General features: G+C 40.0%; 1 protein-coding gene across 3 annotated transcripts; it reads left to right on the top strand.

Moving 5' to 3' along the window:
• The first annotated feature begins 328 nt into the window (after nucleotides 1–328).
• Nucleotides 329–16,131, top strand: LOC108717681. 3 transcript variants are annotated; one of them, XM_018264926.2, is made up of 11 exons: nucleotides 373–660; nucleotides 3,148–3,204; nucleotides 5,030–5,101; nucleotides 7,028–7,210; nucleotides 7,741–7,944; nucleotides 9,718–10,010; nucleotides 11,628–11,684; nucleotides 13,608–13,880; nucleotides 14,054–14,213; nucleotides 14,296–14,325; nucleotides 15,610–16,131. In XM_018264926.2, the coding sequence occupies exons 1-11, from the start codon at nucleotides 653–655 to the stop codon at nucleotides 15,962–15,964; spliced, it is 1,692 nt and encodes a 563-aa protein (XP_018120415.1). In that variant the 5' UTR covers nucleotides 373–652; the 3' UTR covers nucleotides 15,965–16,131. The 3 variants fall into 3 exon arrangements, with proteins under 3 accessions (XP_018120416.1, XP_018120415.1, XP_018120417.1); XM_018264927.2 differs by lacking the exon at nucleotides 5,030–5,101 and having other exon boundaries at nucleotides 329–660; nucleotides 15,610–16,129; XM_018264928.2 differs by lacking the exons at nucleotides 5,030–5,101; nucleotides 7,028–7,210.
• Nucleotides 16,132–16,630: the final 499 nt, after the last annotated feature.

Raw genomic sequence — 16,630 nt, 5'->3', positions numbered from 1 at the left:
CATGTGCCCCCCTGATGGCAGCCCTGCCTCCTGCCCCCCCCCATTTTGCTTCATGGAAAAATTTGAAAAAGTTATATCTTTATATATATTTGTGTATTTTTTAGACTTTTTTCACTGCACACATTGGGCTATTTTTGGACTACTTTTGAAGTGCCCCTTGGCTAGTTTTGGGCTGGTTGTGTAGGTGACTTTGGCTGGTTTTGAAAATTACACCTGGCAATTCTAAAAAGGGGGAGCCGGGATTGCACCTGAAATTCCCCCCTAAACCCAGTCCCTATTAGTACAGTCCAGGCGGAACAGCCATTCAGTTACACGGGTGAAATGCAATCCCAGTAAAGAGCTTGGTGGGTGCCGAGAGGTCACCTAATTCCCCCCTAAAATCTAGTCCCTATTAGTACGGTCCAGGTGGAACAACCATTCACTGACACGGGTGAAGCCCAATGCAATCCCAGTAAAAACTTGGTCGGTTGTCGAGAGGTCATCTAATTCCCCCCTAAATCCTAGTCCCTATTAGTACGGTCCAGGGCGGAATTAAGTGACACAGTTTCGGACGCCTCCCAACCTCCAGTAATTGCCACGGCGGCGCTGTGGTGCTGGAAGCTGTACGTGAAGAGTCCGCTGTAAAGGAGCTGCATCGGCATCTGGAGCAGAAATGGCGCAGTAAGTGCAACACGGGGGATCGGGCAGTTGGGAAACCCGCTAGTGCTAAAGGTTGTTGTAAAGTGGCTTTTATTCCTAATAGCGACAGTATGAGAGTTAGGGATCGGCCTTGGGGTCAAATCATTGTTTGTGGGGCCCACAGTAACATCACTTTGGCCTCAGACCTCCCTCAGCCTCGCAAGCAACTTATTTTCCTAAACCGATTTAGTTGCACCTGTTCCCCAGACTGACCCCCAACACTGGCAGGTTTCCCTCCTCCCCCCACAGCAGCTCAGACACTTCTTCTGCTCCAAGGACAGAGACTTTATTTAGAATAAGGGAAAGGACAAAGAATCAGATGATGGTGGACTCTTTCTAATGAAGCGAAATCAGATTCATCTACAAAGATCCATTTGACCATTAAAGAGGCGCTTGGCAGCAATGCCCTGTGTTTCTAATCTTTCTCATTTCCTTTTGTTGTTTTTCTTGCACAATAAATCCTTCCGGTGCCATCCACATCCCTGGAAATACTTTCACTTTCACCAAGAAAAACATTCATTATTAAAGTATATATATTATTAATTATATACCCATAGGTTTTAATATGTCCCTATGGCTTTAAATCCCTACACTTCCTTATCTCCATACTGCTGGGCAGATGCCCATGTATCTAGTTGTTAGTTTACATATTACAGTTATTGGCCAAGAGGCTTTATGACAACTTTCAGCCACACTTTAATACAGTGCCTGGTTAGGGGTGAGTCTTCCTCTTTGGCTTCTGGTTGCTGACTAGGGTCGCCACCTGGCCGGTATTTTACTGGCCTGGCCGGTAAAAATGATGGTTGATTCCAATGTTACTGATAGGGAAAAAAGATAAATATGTAGGAAGGCTGGTATTTTTTTCTTGACAAGGTGGCAACCCTATTGCTGACCCAGCTGGATGTTTTCAGGGAGCCTGGGTACAACAAGGCCCAGTAAAGCTGTTCTACCCTACAGGGACAGTACCTCTAGAGCAGTGATCCCCAACCAGTAGCTCATGATAAGAGTCCTCAAGCGTCCTGCCTGGGTGCAGGTATAGACGCGGTTCTGCGGGTTTGCAGGTCGCGGGTATTCGCAATAGCGATTTTTACTACTTTTTTCTGATCACGCCTACTTCCGATGATGTCACTTCCAGTTTATAATGACGGCACTTCCGGTTTTACTCCCCTTTTTCTAATCACGCCCACTTCCGATGATGTTACTTCTTGATGGGCAGCAGGTCGGGGTTGCGGATAAGGTACTTGCGGGTTGTAGCGGGTCCAATCGGGTAAGAATGCAGCTACAGGTTCCAAAAAATGGACCCGCGCAGGACTCTTTGTCTCTTCCACTTAGTGAAGGCCCTGTGTTAGTCAAATGTAACCCATGCTCTATAGATATAGCTGAACATTAAACCTGTTGGTCTAATATAGCACCAAAATAGTGTTACATATGTGTATATGTTATCGATGCTCAGGACCTGGGATTTTCTGGATAATGGATCTTTCTGTATTTCTCATAAGTCTGCTAACAAATCATGTAAATATTAAATAAACCCAATAGGCTGGTTTTGTTTCCAATAAGGATTAATTATATCTTAGTTGGGATCAAATACGAAGTACTGTTTTATTATTATCGTACATAGAAAAAGGAAATCATTTTTAAAGGAGAAGGAAAGTCTTCTTCCACTTTGGGGTGCCAAATGTATATGTATCTATCTATGTACTAACTATATATATATACCATCAAAATGGCCATTCGTGCAGGGCCATTGGGGGGGGATTGTATAGAAATCACTGTGTTGGATAGCAGTTATTAGATATCAGATAGATATCATCTCGCCCGTGTGTAACAGCTTTAGGCAAGATAGATTTGTTTTGCCTGTTTCTCTACCAGTTGCCTGTGGACCTGCTGTCTCTATTTTCTCATCATAGCATGTTGTTATTGGTAGGAGGGCAGGCAGAAACGTTCCAGAAAGCTACCAAAGCAGTTAATTGCCAATAAATTAGCCACAATATTGCAAGCTATAAGACTATATTTATTCTGCAGAAGGATTTACCATACCTGAGTAAACAGCTCTAGAAGCTCTCTCTGTTTGTTTAGGATAGCAGCTGCCATATTAGCTTGGTGGGACACCACTTCCTGCCCGAGTCTCTGCCTGCTCACTCATAGCTGTGGGCTCAGATTACAGCAGGGAGGGTCAGGAGCAAACTGAGCATGCTCAAGCCCTAGCCCTGGAGACTTAAGATGAAGGCAGGAAGTCTGATACAGAAGCCCATGAGTACATAATAGAAGGAAAGAAATGTTGTGTTTCTTTTGACAGAGGACTCAGAGCAACATTACTTTGAGGGTTTACTGGTATATTATTATATAGACCTTTCTGATAAAGCTTATTTAATTTTAGCCTTTCCTTCTCCCTTAACATAATTCAGATGCTTGGCTCAATTTTATTCATTCATTTCAATTAATTTTCGCGCTTCCACTTATTTGCAGACAGAGTAAGGAGGCACAAGATGACGTCGAGGAAAAGAAGCCAGTGCAAGAGACAGGGTAAGTAAGAGTGTGCCAAAGATTCCGACCTGTTGGATGTCAGACTTGGAGATCATTTGCTGCTTCTGGTTGGTGTTAAAGGAAAACAATACCCCCAAAATGAATACTTGAGCAACAGATAGTTTATATCATATTAAGTGACATATTCAAGAATCTTTTCAAACTGGTCTATATATTTAAGTAAATATTGCCCTTTTACATCTCTTGCCTTGAGCCACCATTTTGTGATGGTCTGTGTGCTGCCTCAGAGATCACCTGACCAAAAATACTGCAGCTCTAACTGTAACAGAAAGAAGCGTGGAAGCAAAAGACACAACTCTGTCTCTTAATTGGCTCATGTGACTTAACATGTATGGTATGTTAAGAATCGTACAATCCCAGGGGGCGGCCTTAATTTTTAAAAATGGCAGTTTTCTATTTATGATTACCCAATGGCACATACTACTAGAAAAGTATATTATTATGAAAATGGTTTATTTACATGAAGCAGGGTTTTACATATGAGCTGTTTTATGCAATATCTTTTTACAGAGACCAACATTGTGCAAGGGGTATAGTTTTCCTTTAATTATTTAAGAAGGTTCATGAGACGGCAAGTAAAGAAGGTAAACCAATAACAACCAGTAAGATGATTGCTTCCATTATTTTAGCTGCACTAGACCAGTATGGCTGAAACCCTTCCCAGACTTCCCTATTGAGGAACCTCCTCGTATTATGCCTCTATACCACCTATGAATACAATTGCATGGGCTTTTTAGAAACTGGTCCAGGACCAGACTGGGATTAAAACTAGGCCCTAGAATTCCACATAGGCCCAAACAGCCCCCAGCAGTCCAATACATAGTAAATGTTTATGGAATCTTAAAGTGGCCCACTGCTGTAGCCCATTTGCCAGTAACCACACATTGCCAGTCCAGGCCTGGTCTGGTCTTGGACCTCGCTGTGGGGCAGTGAATATCTTCCTCACTTCCACATCTTTGGAAGATATTGCCATATGGGCACACTTGGGTATCAAAACCCTGTAGGACATTGTAAGCTTTGGGGATTGTAAAAGTTATGTGATAAGAAATGAGATTCACCCTCCCCTCTATACTATACCATGTACTGCTGGGCCCTGTCCTATAGGAAAACACGGAATTATGTGGCACAGATTGGATAAGATAAAGTGGGAGAATGCTCTTAAAGGAACAGTAACACCAAATCATGAAAGTGTTTTTAACGTATATCTAGTATAAGTCATTGTAGAGCAACTGGACTTGCTGAGTTATCATTGAAGGCGTTTCACTACTCATCCGAGCAGCTTCTTCAGTTCAAATGAAGATGGTTTAAATTGATGAAACACACTGCACTGTAGGACAGGAGCCAATCAGCAGCTAGGCTGACCTGGTAGGGAACTGAAGCCTTTCTTTGCTTGTGTGACTGCATGGCTGGTGTTATCTCCCTCCTCCCCCTCTTATATGATTTTATCTTTAAAACACAGTATTATTCATTATTGCCCACAAGATTGATAATATTATCCTATATGTCTCCCTTAACCCCTTGCCTGCCAAGCACGTACGCTGTACGTTCTGGCAGGCAAGGGCTTTAACTGCCAAGAACGTACCTAGTACGTTCTGGCAGAAATCAGTGCTGATCAGCGGCTTTAGCCGCCTCTGCAGAGACTTAGCAGTGCTGACAGCCCCCTGGGCAACAAGGCTGGGGTTGGTCCTGCAACAGGATTGTTGCAGGACCAAACTCAAATCGCAAGAAGAAGCAATTTACCAGCTCCTCCGTCTTCCTTCTTCTCTCTGCTACTCTGGCCACGCCCACGCACTTCTGGTTGCAGTGAGTCATCAGCACACACTACTGAAAGTCTCAGACTAGAAGATCAGACTCTCCCTCTCCTGCTCCAGCAACAGTAAGTGGCCTTATTTTATACACTAAACACTACACACACACACACACTACACTTGTATAGATCTATACAGTTACACAATTAGACACTCATTTTAGTAAAGATTTTTTTGTAATTGTTTTTGTAAAGTTATGTACACTTATTTGCACTTATTTCACACTTATATACACACTCACACCACTTTTAGTGTATACACGCAAAACTTTTTTTTTACTTTTTCATTTTACAAATTTGTGTTTTTTTACCCCTAAAAAACATTTGTTTTGGCAGCATGACTATTGGGTAATCGATTTTGGTCACTAATTATTCTGTTGGATCAGTCATTTTGTTATTTCATTGATTTACACAATTTTTGTGGTTTTATTGCAATTTTATCCCTGCATTATTTTTCCTTATGTATCTTTAGTATAGTTTTGCTGTTTGGTGCTTTGGTATAGAAAGATATATTTTACTTTGTTTGATCCGTCAGAATATGTACTTTCCAAAAATATATGCTGTACAGTTTGGGGGTCTTACAACACATAACGCAAAGTCGGGGTACTGTTTTTAGCAGCTTAGTTGGCTAGTGTGAAAATTCATATGCATGTTTTTCATTTGGGGTCCGTACGCACCACATACTTTGGTAAATCTATGCATATTGGGCATCAAGTTATTCATTAGACCTCTGACGTCCATATTTAGGGTGGTTTTTCTTTGCCCGTAAAACATTGTGTGCGAAAAATGTGGCAAACTGCAACATTTTTAGGCAATTTTTAGAAATGTTGTAAAAACCTCTAGGTTTAGAAAAGCTTTGCAGTTTGGTAGTTTGATGTACAAAGACGTCTTTATCTTTGTTGGATTCGTCAGAATGTGTACTTTCCAAAAACATATGGTTTTGGGGGGTCTTTGCTGTTAGGAGGGTCTTGAGGCACATAATATGAAGTCAATGGTCTATGTTCACAGAAGGCGAATCGCAGCGGAGCAAACTCATATGCACTATTTTTATTTGGGGTCCGCACATGCCAACTGCCTTGGTATATCAATGCATATTGGGCATCAAACTGTTCAGTAGACCCTTGGCATCAATATTTGTTATTTTACAATTGTATGCAAGAAATTGGTTGAGAGAAATGCGGCCAATTGCAATATTTTTAGGCGATTTTCAAAAATGTAAAAACCATTGCTTTTATCTCCAAATTTAGGAAAGACTTGCAACTTGGTACTTTGGAGTACAAGGACATGCATACCCAATTTGGGTTTGCGGGAATGTGTAATTTCCGAAAATATATGGTTTTCTGGGGCGAACTTACTTTTTTCTACCTTTGCCCCCCCCCCCCAAACAATGTAAATGTGTTGATTTTGCAGTACCTGAAATGACAGACCATATGGGGGTGTTCTTTTGGGGCCCCTATATGCCACATGCTTAGGTACACCTATACATATTGGGCATCAAACTGTTCAGAGGACCCTAAGCTTTCATATTTGGGGTGATTTCTCTTGATACCTAAAAGTATGTGGCTAATACGATGCTGCAGGGTAGAAATTTTGAGATGATTTTTGGAAATGTCACCGAAAGCACCACATTTAGGAATGATTTGCAGCTTGGTACTTTGTAGTACAAAGACATGCATACCCAATTTAGATTCGTGGGAATGTGTACTTTCGGAAAATATATGGTTTTCTGGGGTGAACTTACCCTTTTCTACTTTTGCCCCCCCCAAAACGATGTAAATGTCTTGATTTTGCAGTATCTGAAATGACAGACCATATGGGGGTCTTCATTTTGGGGCCCCTATATGCCACGTGCTTGGGTACACCTATACATATTGGGCATCAAACTGTTCAGAGGACCCTAAGCTTTCATATTTGGGGTGATTTTGACTTTGTCTAGACTTGTCTGATTTTTGCATATAAATGTTATTTTAGCTCCTTTTTACCCTTCACACATAGGAATATTGGTGCCCAGGAAACCAGGGAGGATGGAGGAAAGAAAAAAATGATGGAAGATCTGAAAATTATTCCTGCAGTGGAAAATGCATTAAACCTATCATTAATTGAATCCCTTCATACAAGTTCCATGATTGAAGAGAAAGGAGAGAATTTGCACCCAGAGAGCTCAGCTGAGCAGGGCAGGTAGGGATTAGACAAATAGGTAAGGGGTATGGGGATGAGGAATATGGGATGGGTACTTGAGAAGTATGGAGGTTAGTAGGGCACATTGGGATTAGCACTCTTGGAAAGGCATGTGGAAATTAGGGAATTTGGAACGTCATGTAGGGGCTAGGAAGTAAAAAAAAAAAAGAGCAGGTAGTGATAAATTGGTTGAGAGGAAGAATGGGAATAAGAAAGCTAGTATAGAGATCAGGGAGACAGACAGCAAATAGACAGTTAAAGGATGGAAAATGGATATTTCAAATACATTGTGGGATTAGGTAGCATTGAAGGGCATGTTGAGACTCGGACTGGGAAGGGAACTCACTACATCCTTTTCAGGTGGAAGATCTGTCAGCATTAGTAATAAATAATATAGAGCATTACATGTTATTTTCAAGCAGTTTATAATTTGATGATAATGTTTCTTATCACTTAGATTTATCTCAAGTGTCTGGATTTTTTTTTGTCCTTTTACTTAAATTTGAATACGTTTTGTTGTTCATATATAGGGTTGTTGGAGTCCAGGAAATCGGAGTGGATGAATTGAAACCAGTAATTCCCAAAGACGTCGGGGATATATCTGGGATGGAGAATGCTACACATGAATCAATGCTCAAATCTCTGAATATGAATCCTGTGATGGAAGACAAAGGAGTTAATTTGCAACCAAAGGAGGGTAGTGTGGAAAGATTTGAAGGTGCAGGGAATCGCAGGTTGGTGTTGTAGGTCTTGGATTTGTATCCAAGGTAGGGACTAGGGTTCTGAGTGGGATTAGAGAGGAAGAATAATTTGCTATTATAGAGTTATGTTGACCATACATACTTTGCAAGGGTCAAACATGGAGTAGTTTGAATTCTCCTGTGTGTCATGTTTTAGCTTAAAAAATAAGAAAAAAAAAATGTTTTGTGGCTCTGTCAATAGACTTTATTGTGTTGATCAGTTTGAAAATGTGGTTAGGGTATGTATGTATAACTTTATTTGTAAAGCGATGTTAAGGAGCCGCAGCGCTGTACAGTGCATAAAAGTACAATATATATATATATATATATATATATATATTATATATATATATATATATATATATATATATATATATATATATTATATATATATATATATATATATATATAAAAGTATCTCCATTGTGGACAGCACTCCATAATCAAACAAACTGAGTAAAGCATTAGATCATTGAAAGGTTTATTGGTGGACCAACGTTTCAATTCCGCACAGGAATCTTCGTCAGGGTGAGAACAGTGCCATGAACACAGACAGCCAATTTAAGCACAAAATGGCGCCAAATACTTGTTGCTATGGTGCCTAGCAACCATGTGTGGAAACAAAAGAGGTGTCAAGTGCTAGAAAGACAGAAAAAACGCAAATACATAAAGTCCCCCTTACCTTCTGGTGTCTGCGCATCGTGCCAGCTGAGATAGTGTGGATCCGACCATTACAAAGGATCAGCGCCGCCAAGATTGCTCGTATAGGGCCATAGCAGAGGTGAATCGGCAAACCGGAAGTCGCTGGCAGGCTCCGTGATCCAAGCGCTTCAACCGTTGCTAGGCAACCTCAGCAGCTTTCTGTCATGTACGCTCTCCACAGCTGCACAGACGGCAAGCGCGTCCCCGCGTCTATATATAAAAGTATACATGGGGGAGACAAATCACATAATAAATATATACAGAATCATAGGACAAAGATCGTAAGTGCTATGTGGGATTGGCAAAAGCACTTGGGGATTAGGAAGCAAGGAAGGGGACACTGGGATTAGGGAGCAAGGAAGGGGGCACTGGAATTAGGGAGCAAGGAAGGGCATACTGGATTTACAAGGAAAGACACACTGGTATTAGGGTGCATTGAAGGGCACACTGGAATAAGGGATCATGGAAGGACACACAGGTATATTGAAGGGAACACTAGGATTAGGTATCCAGGGTGGAGATGTGAAGTGCACATAACGATTACAGTGCCAGGATGGAGATATGGGACCTGTGATGTCTTCATGGAGATAAGCGAGCCAGGGAGGGGGTACAGAGGATTGCAGAGTTGGAAAAGGCCACACTAGGAATTATAATAATGTGAAGGGAGCAATGGGGGTTAGAGACCAGGGAAGATCACAAGGGGATAAGGGAGTATGGGAGGGTGTATAGGGGAATTCGAGAACTATGAAGAGCACATGAATATTTGGCAGCTGGGATAAAGACTAGGAATTTTAGAAGGGTACATGGAAATTAGGGAGACGGGGCAGATCACATGGGGATAAAAAAATCTGTAAATAACAAACAGGGAAATTAGGAAACAGGAAAGGGCACATGGAGATGAGTGAGCTGGTAAGGACAGATGGGGATTACTAATACTGAAGGAGTAAGTGAGTATTTTAGAATGTATTGAGATAGAAGGAAAGAAAAAATGTAAATTTAATTGTGTTCAGTTGGTTTAACTTTTGTCTTATCATTTAATATCCATTGTGTCTGTGCTTACCCCAGCACCCCAGGCGGAATATTACACACAAAAAAGCAAGAGTGCCTGGTTGTGGGCCCCGGAGCTCAGGAGAACAGAGAGGACATGTGCCCAGAGATTACACCAGCTAAGAAACAACGTGTCCAACAAGCAGCCGAAAATGAATTCATGGTCCTGGATAAAGGAACAGACAAACGTTGCAAGAGGAAGAGGAAAAAAGAAAAGAACGAAGTAAAAAAGAACAGCACTATTAAGTTTCCACCTCTACACAAAATCATGGTGCTGTTGATTCGACAAATGTTTTCAGCACTGGCATCAGGTAGGATGTTATTCACAGAAGGGAGTCTTTTGTACAGGGATCTCTTTGCACACTGCACCCACTGGCAGTATGAGAAGTGCAGTTAGGGTGAGATTTGGGGAGAATTCGCGATTTGCTTACTCCTTTTTTAATACACCTGAAAGCCCAGCTTGAAGGTCAATTATTGTGAAATTTGGGATAAAAATTGAATTCCTATAACAGATATCCTTGGAACTATGGCGGAATGACTCCATTGTTTTTATATAGCTTTATCCTTGTTATCAGGTGTTGGGGGTGGACTATATGATGAATGTCCAGATGGCTTGTACTTAAAAAGGCCCACAAGCAAAAGGGCTGTAGAAATGAGTCAAGACGGACGTAGGGAAATGGTTGAAGACTGGGTTATGGGCTAAAAATGGGTAGAGAATTTTTCTTAGCCGCAACAGCCTTATTTCACAGAATATATGATTTCATCCTATAGCTGTGTAGTGAACCATGAATAGGGTTGCCACCTTTTCTGAAAAAAAAAAATACCGGCCTTCCTATATTGCCGTTTTTTCCTATTAAAGGGGTGGTTCACCTTTAAAGTAACTTTTAGTATTTAAAGAAGGGCCAATTCTAAGCAACTTTTCAATTAGTTTTCATTATTTATTTTTAAGTTTTATAGTTATTTGTCTTTTTCTTGTGACTATTTGCAGCTTTCAAATGGGCGTCGCTGACCCCTTCCAAAAATCAAATGCTCTGTAAGGCTACAAATGTATTGTTAATGCAAATTTTTTATTACTAATCTTAATATTCAGGCCCACTCCTATTCATATTCCCGTCTTATTCAAATCAGTGCATGGCTGCTAGCATAATTTGGACCCTAGCAACCAGATTGATGAAACGGCAAACTGAAAAGCTGCTGAATAAAAAGCTAAATAACTCAAAAACGACACATAATGAAAAATGAAAACCAATTGCAAATGGTCTCAGAATATCCCTCTCTACATCATACTAAAAGTTATCTCCCTTTAATAACATTGGCATCAATCGGTAAGATACCGGGCATCTAACGATTTTTCATCCGACATTGGTCAGAAAATCGATCGGGCAGGTTAGAAGATTTTCATTGGTCACAGTAAAATGTTTCCATTGTCCAGTTGTTTGCAGGACCAAGCAGACGGCTTCCCGCAGTTTTCCTGGTTTCAAATAGATGAAATCGCTTGAAATTATCTTTTTAGTTGATGGACAAATCGTATATGTAAACAATCTATCAGGATAAGCTTAGTCTTACGGTAACAAAAAGATCTTTTAAAAATCTAAACGTCTATGACCACCTTAACTGCCCGTCTGTTATCTTCTATGGGAAAATGGGCCCTACAGCCATAATGGAATCAGACTGGACCAGTACAAAGTAATAGTATCATATTTGTAAAAGTTGCTTTGGTTTGTCACGCTTTAAATTTGGCCACTTTTGGGCTGTGCTACTTGATTTTCCAGCCTGTACGTTCTTTGCCTCTTACTGCCCAGAGATAACCAAACTTTGGTCAGCAAGTTGCTTAAGAGCTGCCAATACAGGGCTATTACACCGATTATTACATAGAACACAACACGGGGAAGTAAAATAATTGTAAACTCTTTTTTTCTCTCTCCTAGTACAATGGAGCTGCTGGCTTAGGCTTATGGTTCTCCTGCTGAATGTCTGTGCTTTATGTAAGTTTAAAATATCACCATTCATAAAGAGTTTATTATATAATGTGCATTGCATTAGTGCAAATTTGTAACTTAAGTTCATGCATGCACACTGGGCTCTGAACTCTGAAGGCAGAATTAAAGGCACAATTCCTGGAATACTCCGCTTCGTCTATACCAGTGATCCCCAACCAGTAGCTCATGAGTAACATGTTGCTTTCCAACCCCTTGGATGTTGCTCCCAGTGGCCTCAAAGCAGGGGTTTATTTTTGAATTCCAGGCTTGGAGTTTTGGTTGAATAAAAACCAGATGTACTGTCAAACAGAGCCTCAATGTAGGTTGACAATCCACATAGGGGCTACCAAATGGCCAATCACAGAACTTATTTGGCACCCCAAGAACATTTTTTATGCTTGTGTTGCTCCCTATCTCTTTTTTTTCTTCTAAATGTTGCTCACGGGTTCAAAAGGTTGGGGATCCCTGGTCTATACTCATGTTTTTGGGCTTATCTATTAACTAATGTGCTACATTAACCAGGGCAGTAACTGTGGTCAGTCCTTTGCAAGATAACTGATTAGTTGCTGATCATTATTATTGTTAATAACATGTATTTTTAAAGCACTGACATATTTTGCTGCGCATTTACCATTGTAACTGCTGCAAGTGCATAAGCACTAGTGATCACAAAATCTCACTCACTATGTGGCACAATGTGCTATTTAATTGAAGTGGGCTACAATTCCTGTAAATGAGTGGAATCCCCACACTCTGGTTGGGAGTAACAGTATTTTTTTTTTTTTTTAATTGCCACCTGCACCGGGAGGGAGCTCCGGTACAAGCCGCCTTGCTGTGTGAGTGGCCTAGCTCTGGTGGGGGAGCAATTTTTTAAAAAAGAACTACTGTTACGCCCAACTGGAGTGCTGCTCTATTAGCCCACATCTTTATGTTCCCCAACTGGAAGGCCATCTCCCATAGACTCCATTTTAATCAAATAATTCTAAATAAGATTTTATTTCTCTGTAATCATAAAACAGTAGCTTGTACTGGACCCCAACTAAGATATAATTAATTCTTATTGAATGCAAAACAATTCTATGGGGTTTGTTTAATGTTTACATGTTTTTTTTTTGTTTGTTTTTTTGTAAGCCTTACAGTATGGTGATCCAAATTACAAAAAGACCCCTTATCTGGAAAATCCCTGGTTCCAATCATTCTGGATAAAGGGCCCCATACCTGTACATGTAAATTGAGTGATATGGAATTGCCTGACCTGTATATTATGCCGTGATACTCAGAGTTCCCTGTATAACTCAGCCTGCAGCCTTGTGCCTTTATATGATCACAGAACAACCCCTCAGTGACTTCTAATATCCTTATCATTTACAGTAGGGGGTACATTATTCCTTATAATACATGAGTGATACTCAGAGTTCCCTGTATAACTCAGCCTGTAGCCTTGTGTCTTTATATGGTCACATAACCCCCCAGTGACTTCTAATATCCTTATCATTTACAGAAGGGGGTACATTATCCCTTATAATACATGAGTGATACTCAGAGTTCCCTGTATAACTCAGCCTGCAGCCTTGTGCCTTTATATGGTCACAGAACCCCTCATTGACTTCTAATATCCTTATCATTTACAGTAGGGGGTACATTATCCCTTATAATACATGAGTGATACTCCGAGTTCCCTGTATAACTCAGCCTGCAGCCTTGTGCCTTTATATGGTCACAGAACCCCTCATTGACTTCTAATATCCTTATAATTTACAGTAGGGTGTACATTATCCCTTATAATACATGAGTGATACTCCGAGTTCCCTGTATAACTCAGCCTGCATATATGAACTCGCAGTGACTTCTGATGTCCTTAGCATTTACAGTAGGAGGTACATTTTCCTCTACATAATCCTTAATAAAATGTATTTCTCTCTTCCACAGCCTCTTCTTCATGTTCCTTCTGCCAAATCCATAAATTCTGTACGGAGGAAAATCTGCTGAACCAACACCTGACAATCAGTATAGCGGGCAAGGAGAATTACTGCAGTTTCCAATTTACCGAGCTCTTCATGAAAGAAACATGTAATAAAACAGTGGTGATACTGAATGAGACACAGAAATGTGTGTTGTTGTACATGGCAGATCTGACACATAACGATCTATATTTGGAATATGGCACTGGCCGTACACTTCCCGTTCCGGCTGCACTTGCAGGTGATAAGATATTCTGAAACATACTGAAGTAGCCCAGTGTAAATTATCCCGTGGGGGATCATATTATAAACTTCTTGTAGCATTCAAGTTGTTGAACTAGAGCTCTCTCAGGGCAGCGGCATTTCTATTTCTTTATAGGATCAGAACTATTCAACTGTATCTTGTCATTTCAGGATGTTGTGACAATTCCTCAAGTAAAAACCTTGAAGCTGATAATCCTACCCAGCCTGGGGCAGCTGAGACAGGCCATGACCTAATAGCAGTGCTTATATTAGCAAGTCTTGGTCTTATTGGTCATTTTGTAGCTATATTTGTGGCTTATAGATGTAAACGGTAAGTTTTATTTCTCTTCCCTTTGACTTGTTGGGAGGCGATTAGATCTTGCTGGAATTCATTTACTTTGTCTGTTTTACAGAAAAAGAACTAAACGAGGCACTTCTAAGCAGTAAGTATTTGAGCATCAATTTGTCTTTTTTATTTATTCTAAATTTTATTCTATTTGCCGGTGCTTGATTATCCCAAGCTGCCAATGCCATTCTTAGTTTGATACCTTTAAAACAGGAAGTGCTGTCCTTCACATAAAAGTCTGGCTGCTGTGACTACTTCCCTTGTGTAAGCTTTAAAAGGCATCAGTACTGATATTAAGTGGCCCCTACATTGTTTATACTTCAAATTTAAATAGTAAACGCCTGTATTGTTTAATCATGTGCTGGGGAGGAGGAGGTTTATGGATATAAAGGTATATTTTAATTTCACACAAAAACATAAAGTTTTAATAGTGAGCACTAGAAATGGCAAAGTCCCAATTCTGACAATGTTTTCTTTAAAGGGACACTGTCATGGGAAAAACATTTTTTTTTCAAAATTAATCGGTTAATAGTGCTGCCCCAGCAGAATTCTGCATTGAAGTCCATTTCTCAAAAGAGCAAACAGATTTTTTTTTTTTATATTCAATTTTGAAATCTGACATGGGGCTAGACATATTGTCAACTTCCCAGCTGCCCCAAGTCATGTGACTTGTGCTCTGATAAACTTCAATCACTCTTTACTGCTGTACTGCAAATTGGAGTTATCTCACCCCCCCTCCCTTTTCCCCCCCAGCAGGCAAACAAAAGAACAATGGGAAGGTAACCAGATAACGGCTCCCTAACACAAGATAACAGCTGCCTGGTAGATCTAAGAACAACACTCAATAGTAAAAACCCATGTCCCACTGAGACACATTCAGTTACATTGAGAAGGAAAAACAGCAGCCTGCCAGAAAGCGTTTCTCTCAAAGTCCAGGCACAAGTCACATGACCAGGGGCAGCTGGGAAATTGACAATATGTCTAGCCCCATGTCAGATTTCAAAATTGAATATAAAAAAAATCTGTTTGCTCTTTTGAGAAATGGATTTCAGTGCAGAATTCTGCTGGAGTAGCACTATTAACTGATGCATTTTGGGGAAAAAACATGTTTTCCGATGACAGGATCCCTTTAACTTGTTTGTTTCATTAAAACAAACCCTTACAATGGTGCTGATTCCATGTACTGTCAAAATGACTTTATTATATATAATAATAATTATATATATATATAATAATTATATTATAATATATAAAATATTATATATAATTATGGGGAAAAATGTCTTATAATGTGTCAATATTATGGTGAATTGCATCTGAAATTGCATTTGCGGTGTATGATTTATTAATATAGCTTTCTCCGTTGTTTTCCTCTTTTTAGTGTGGAAACCCAAGATGTGGTTATTGAAATGAGACGGGTTGGTGTCACAGATCATGTACCAGAGCATCATCACTCTAATGGGAAGATTTCCCGTATAAGGGACCAAGAGAACCTTCCAGCAGACAGGGACGCAGTATCCATGGAGGATTGTCCTGAACAAGACTACAGTGAACATAATGAGAATACACTCTCCCCAGTGGGTATCCCATTAGAAGAGCATCCTGAAATGAATTTGGGTACTTGCTCTTCCCCACAAGGTGAAGGAGAGATTGAGCCCAGAGATGATAATGTAACTAAGCCTTTACTAATACCAAATATGGCTGTTGGCAAAAGAAATGGAAACATTGTTTATTAATGTCGCTAAACTGCCTTATTGTGGGTGTAACCTTTCTGGTTACTTTTAAATGGGTTGTTCCCCTTTAAATTAACTTTTTTAGTATGATGTAGAGCGTGATATTCTGATACAATCTGCAATTGGTTTTTAATCTTTTTGTGATTTGTGATTTTTAAATTATTTAGCTTTTTTTCATCAGCTCTTTAGTTTGCAATTTACCCTAGTATCCATGCTTTGATTTGAATAAGAGGCTGGAATATGAATTGGAGAGGCCTGAATAGAAAGACAAGTACGGGTATGGGATCCATAATCCGGAAACCCAATATCCAGAAAGCTCCAAATTATGGAAAGGCTGTCTCCTGTTGTATCCAAATAATCAAACATTTTCAAAATAATTTCCTTTTTCTCTGTAATAATAAAACAGTAGCTTTTACTTGATCCCAACTAACATATAATTAATCGTTATTGGAAGCAAAACCAGCCTATTTAGTTTATTATAGTTTATTCCAAAAATTTTGTTTGCTGGAACAAATCGTGAAAAATACAAATTGTACGAATTTTTCAGATTTTCCGTTTTTTGCCCGAAAACCCCCGAAATCTTCAGATTATTGCGCGAAACTCGGCACAGCTCAAAAAATCTTTGTAACTTCTCCCACTGACTTATATGCAACCTTGGCAGGTCTGAGA

This window comes from Xenopus laevis, chromosome 5S, assembly GCF_017654675.1.
Source record: "Xenopus laevis strain J_2021 chromosome 5S, Xenopus_laevis_v10.1, whole genome shotgun sequence".
Taxonomy (NCBI): domain Eukaryota; kingdom Metazoa; phylum Chordata; class Amphibia; order Anura; family Pipidae; genus Xenopus; species Xenopus laevis.
Note: the sequence above shows the minus strand (reverse complement) of the source record. Positions and strands in the feature narration are given on the sequence as shown.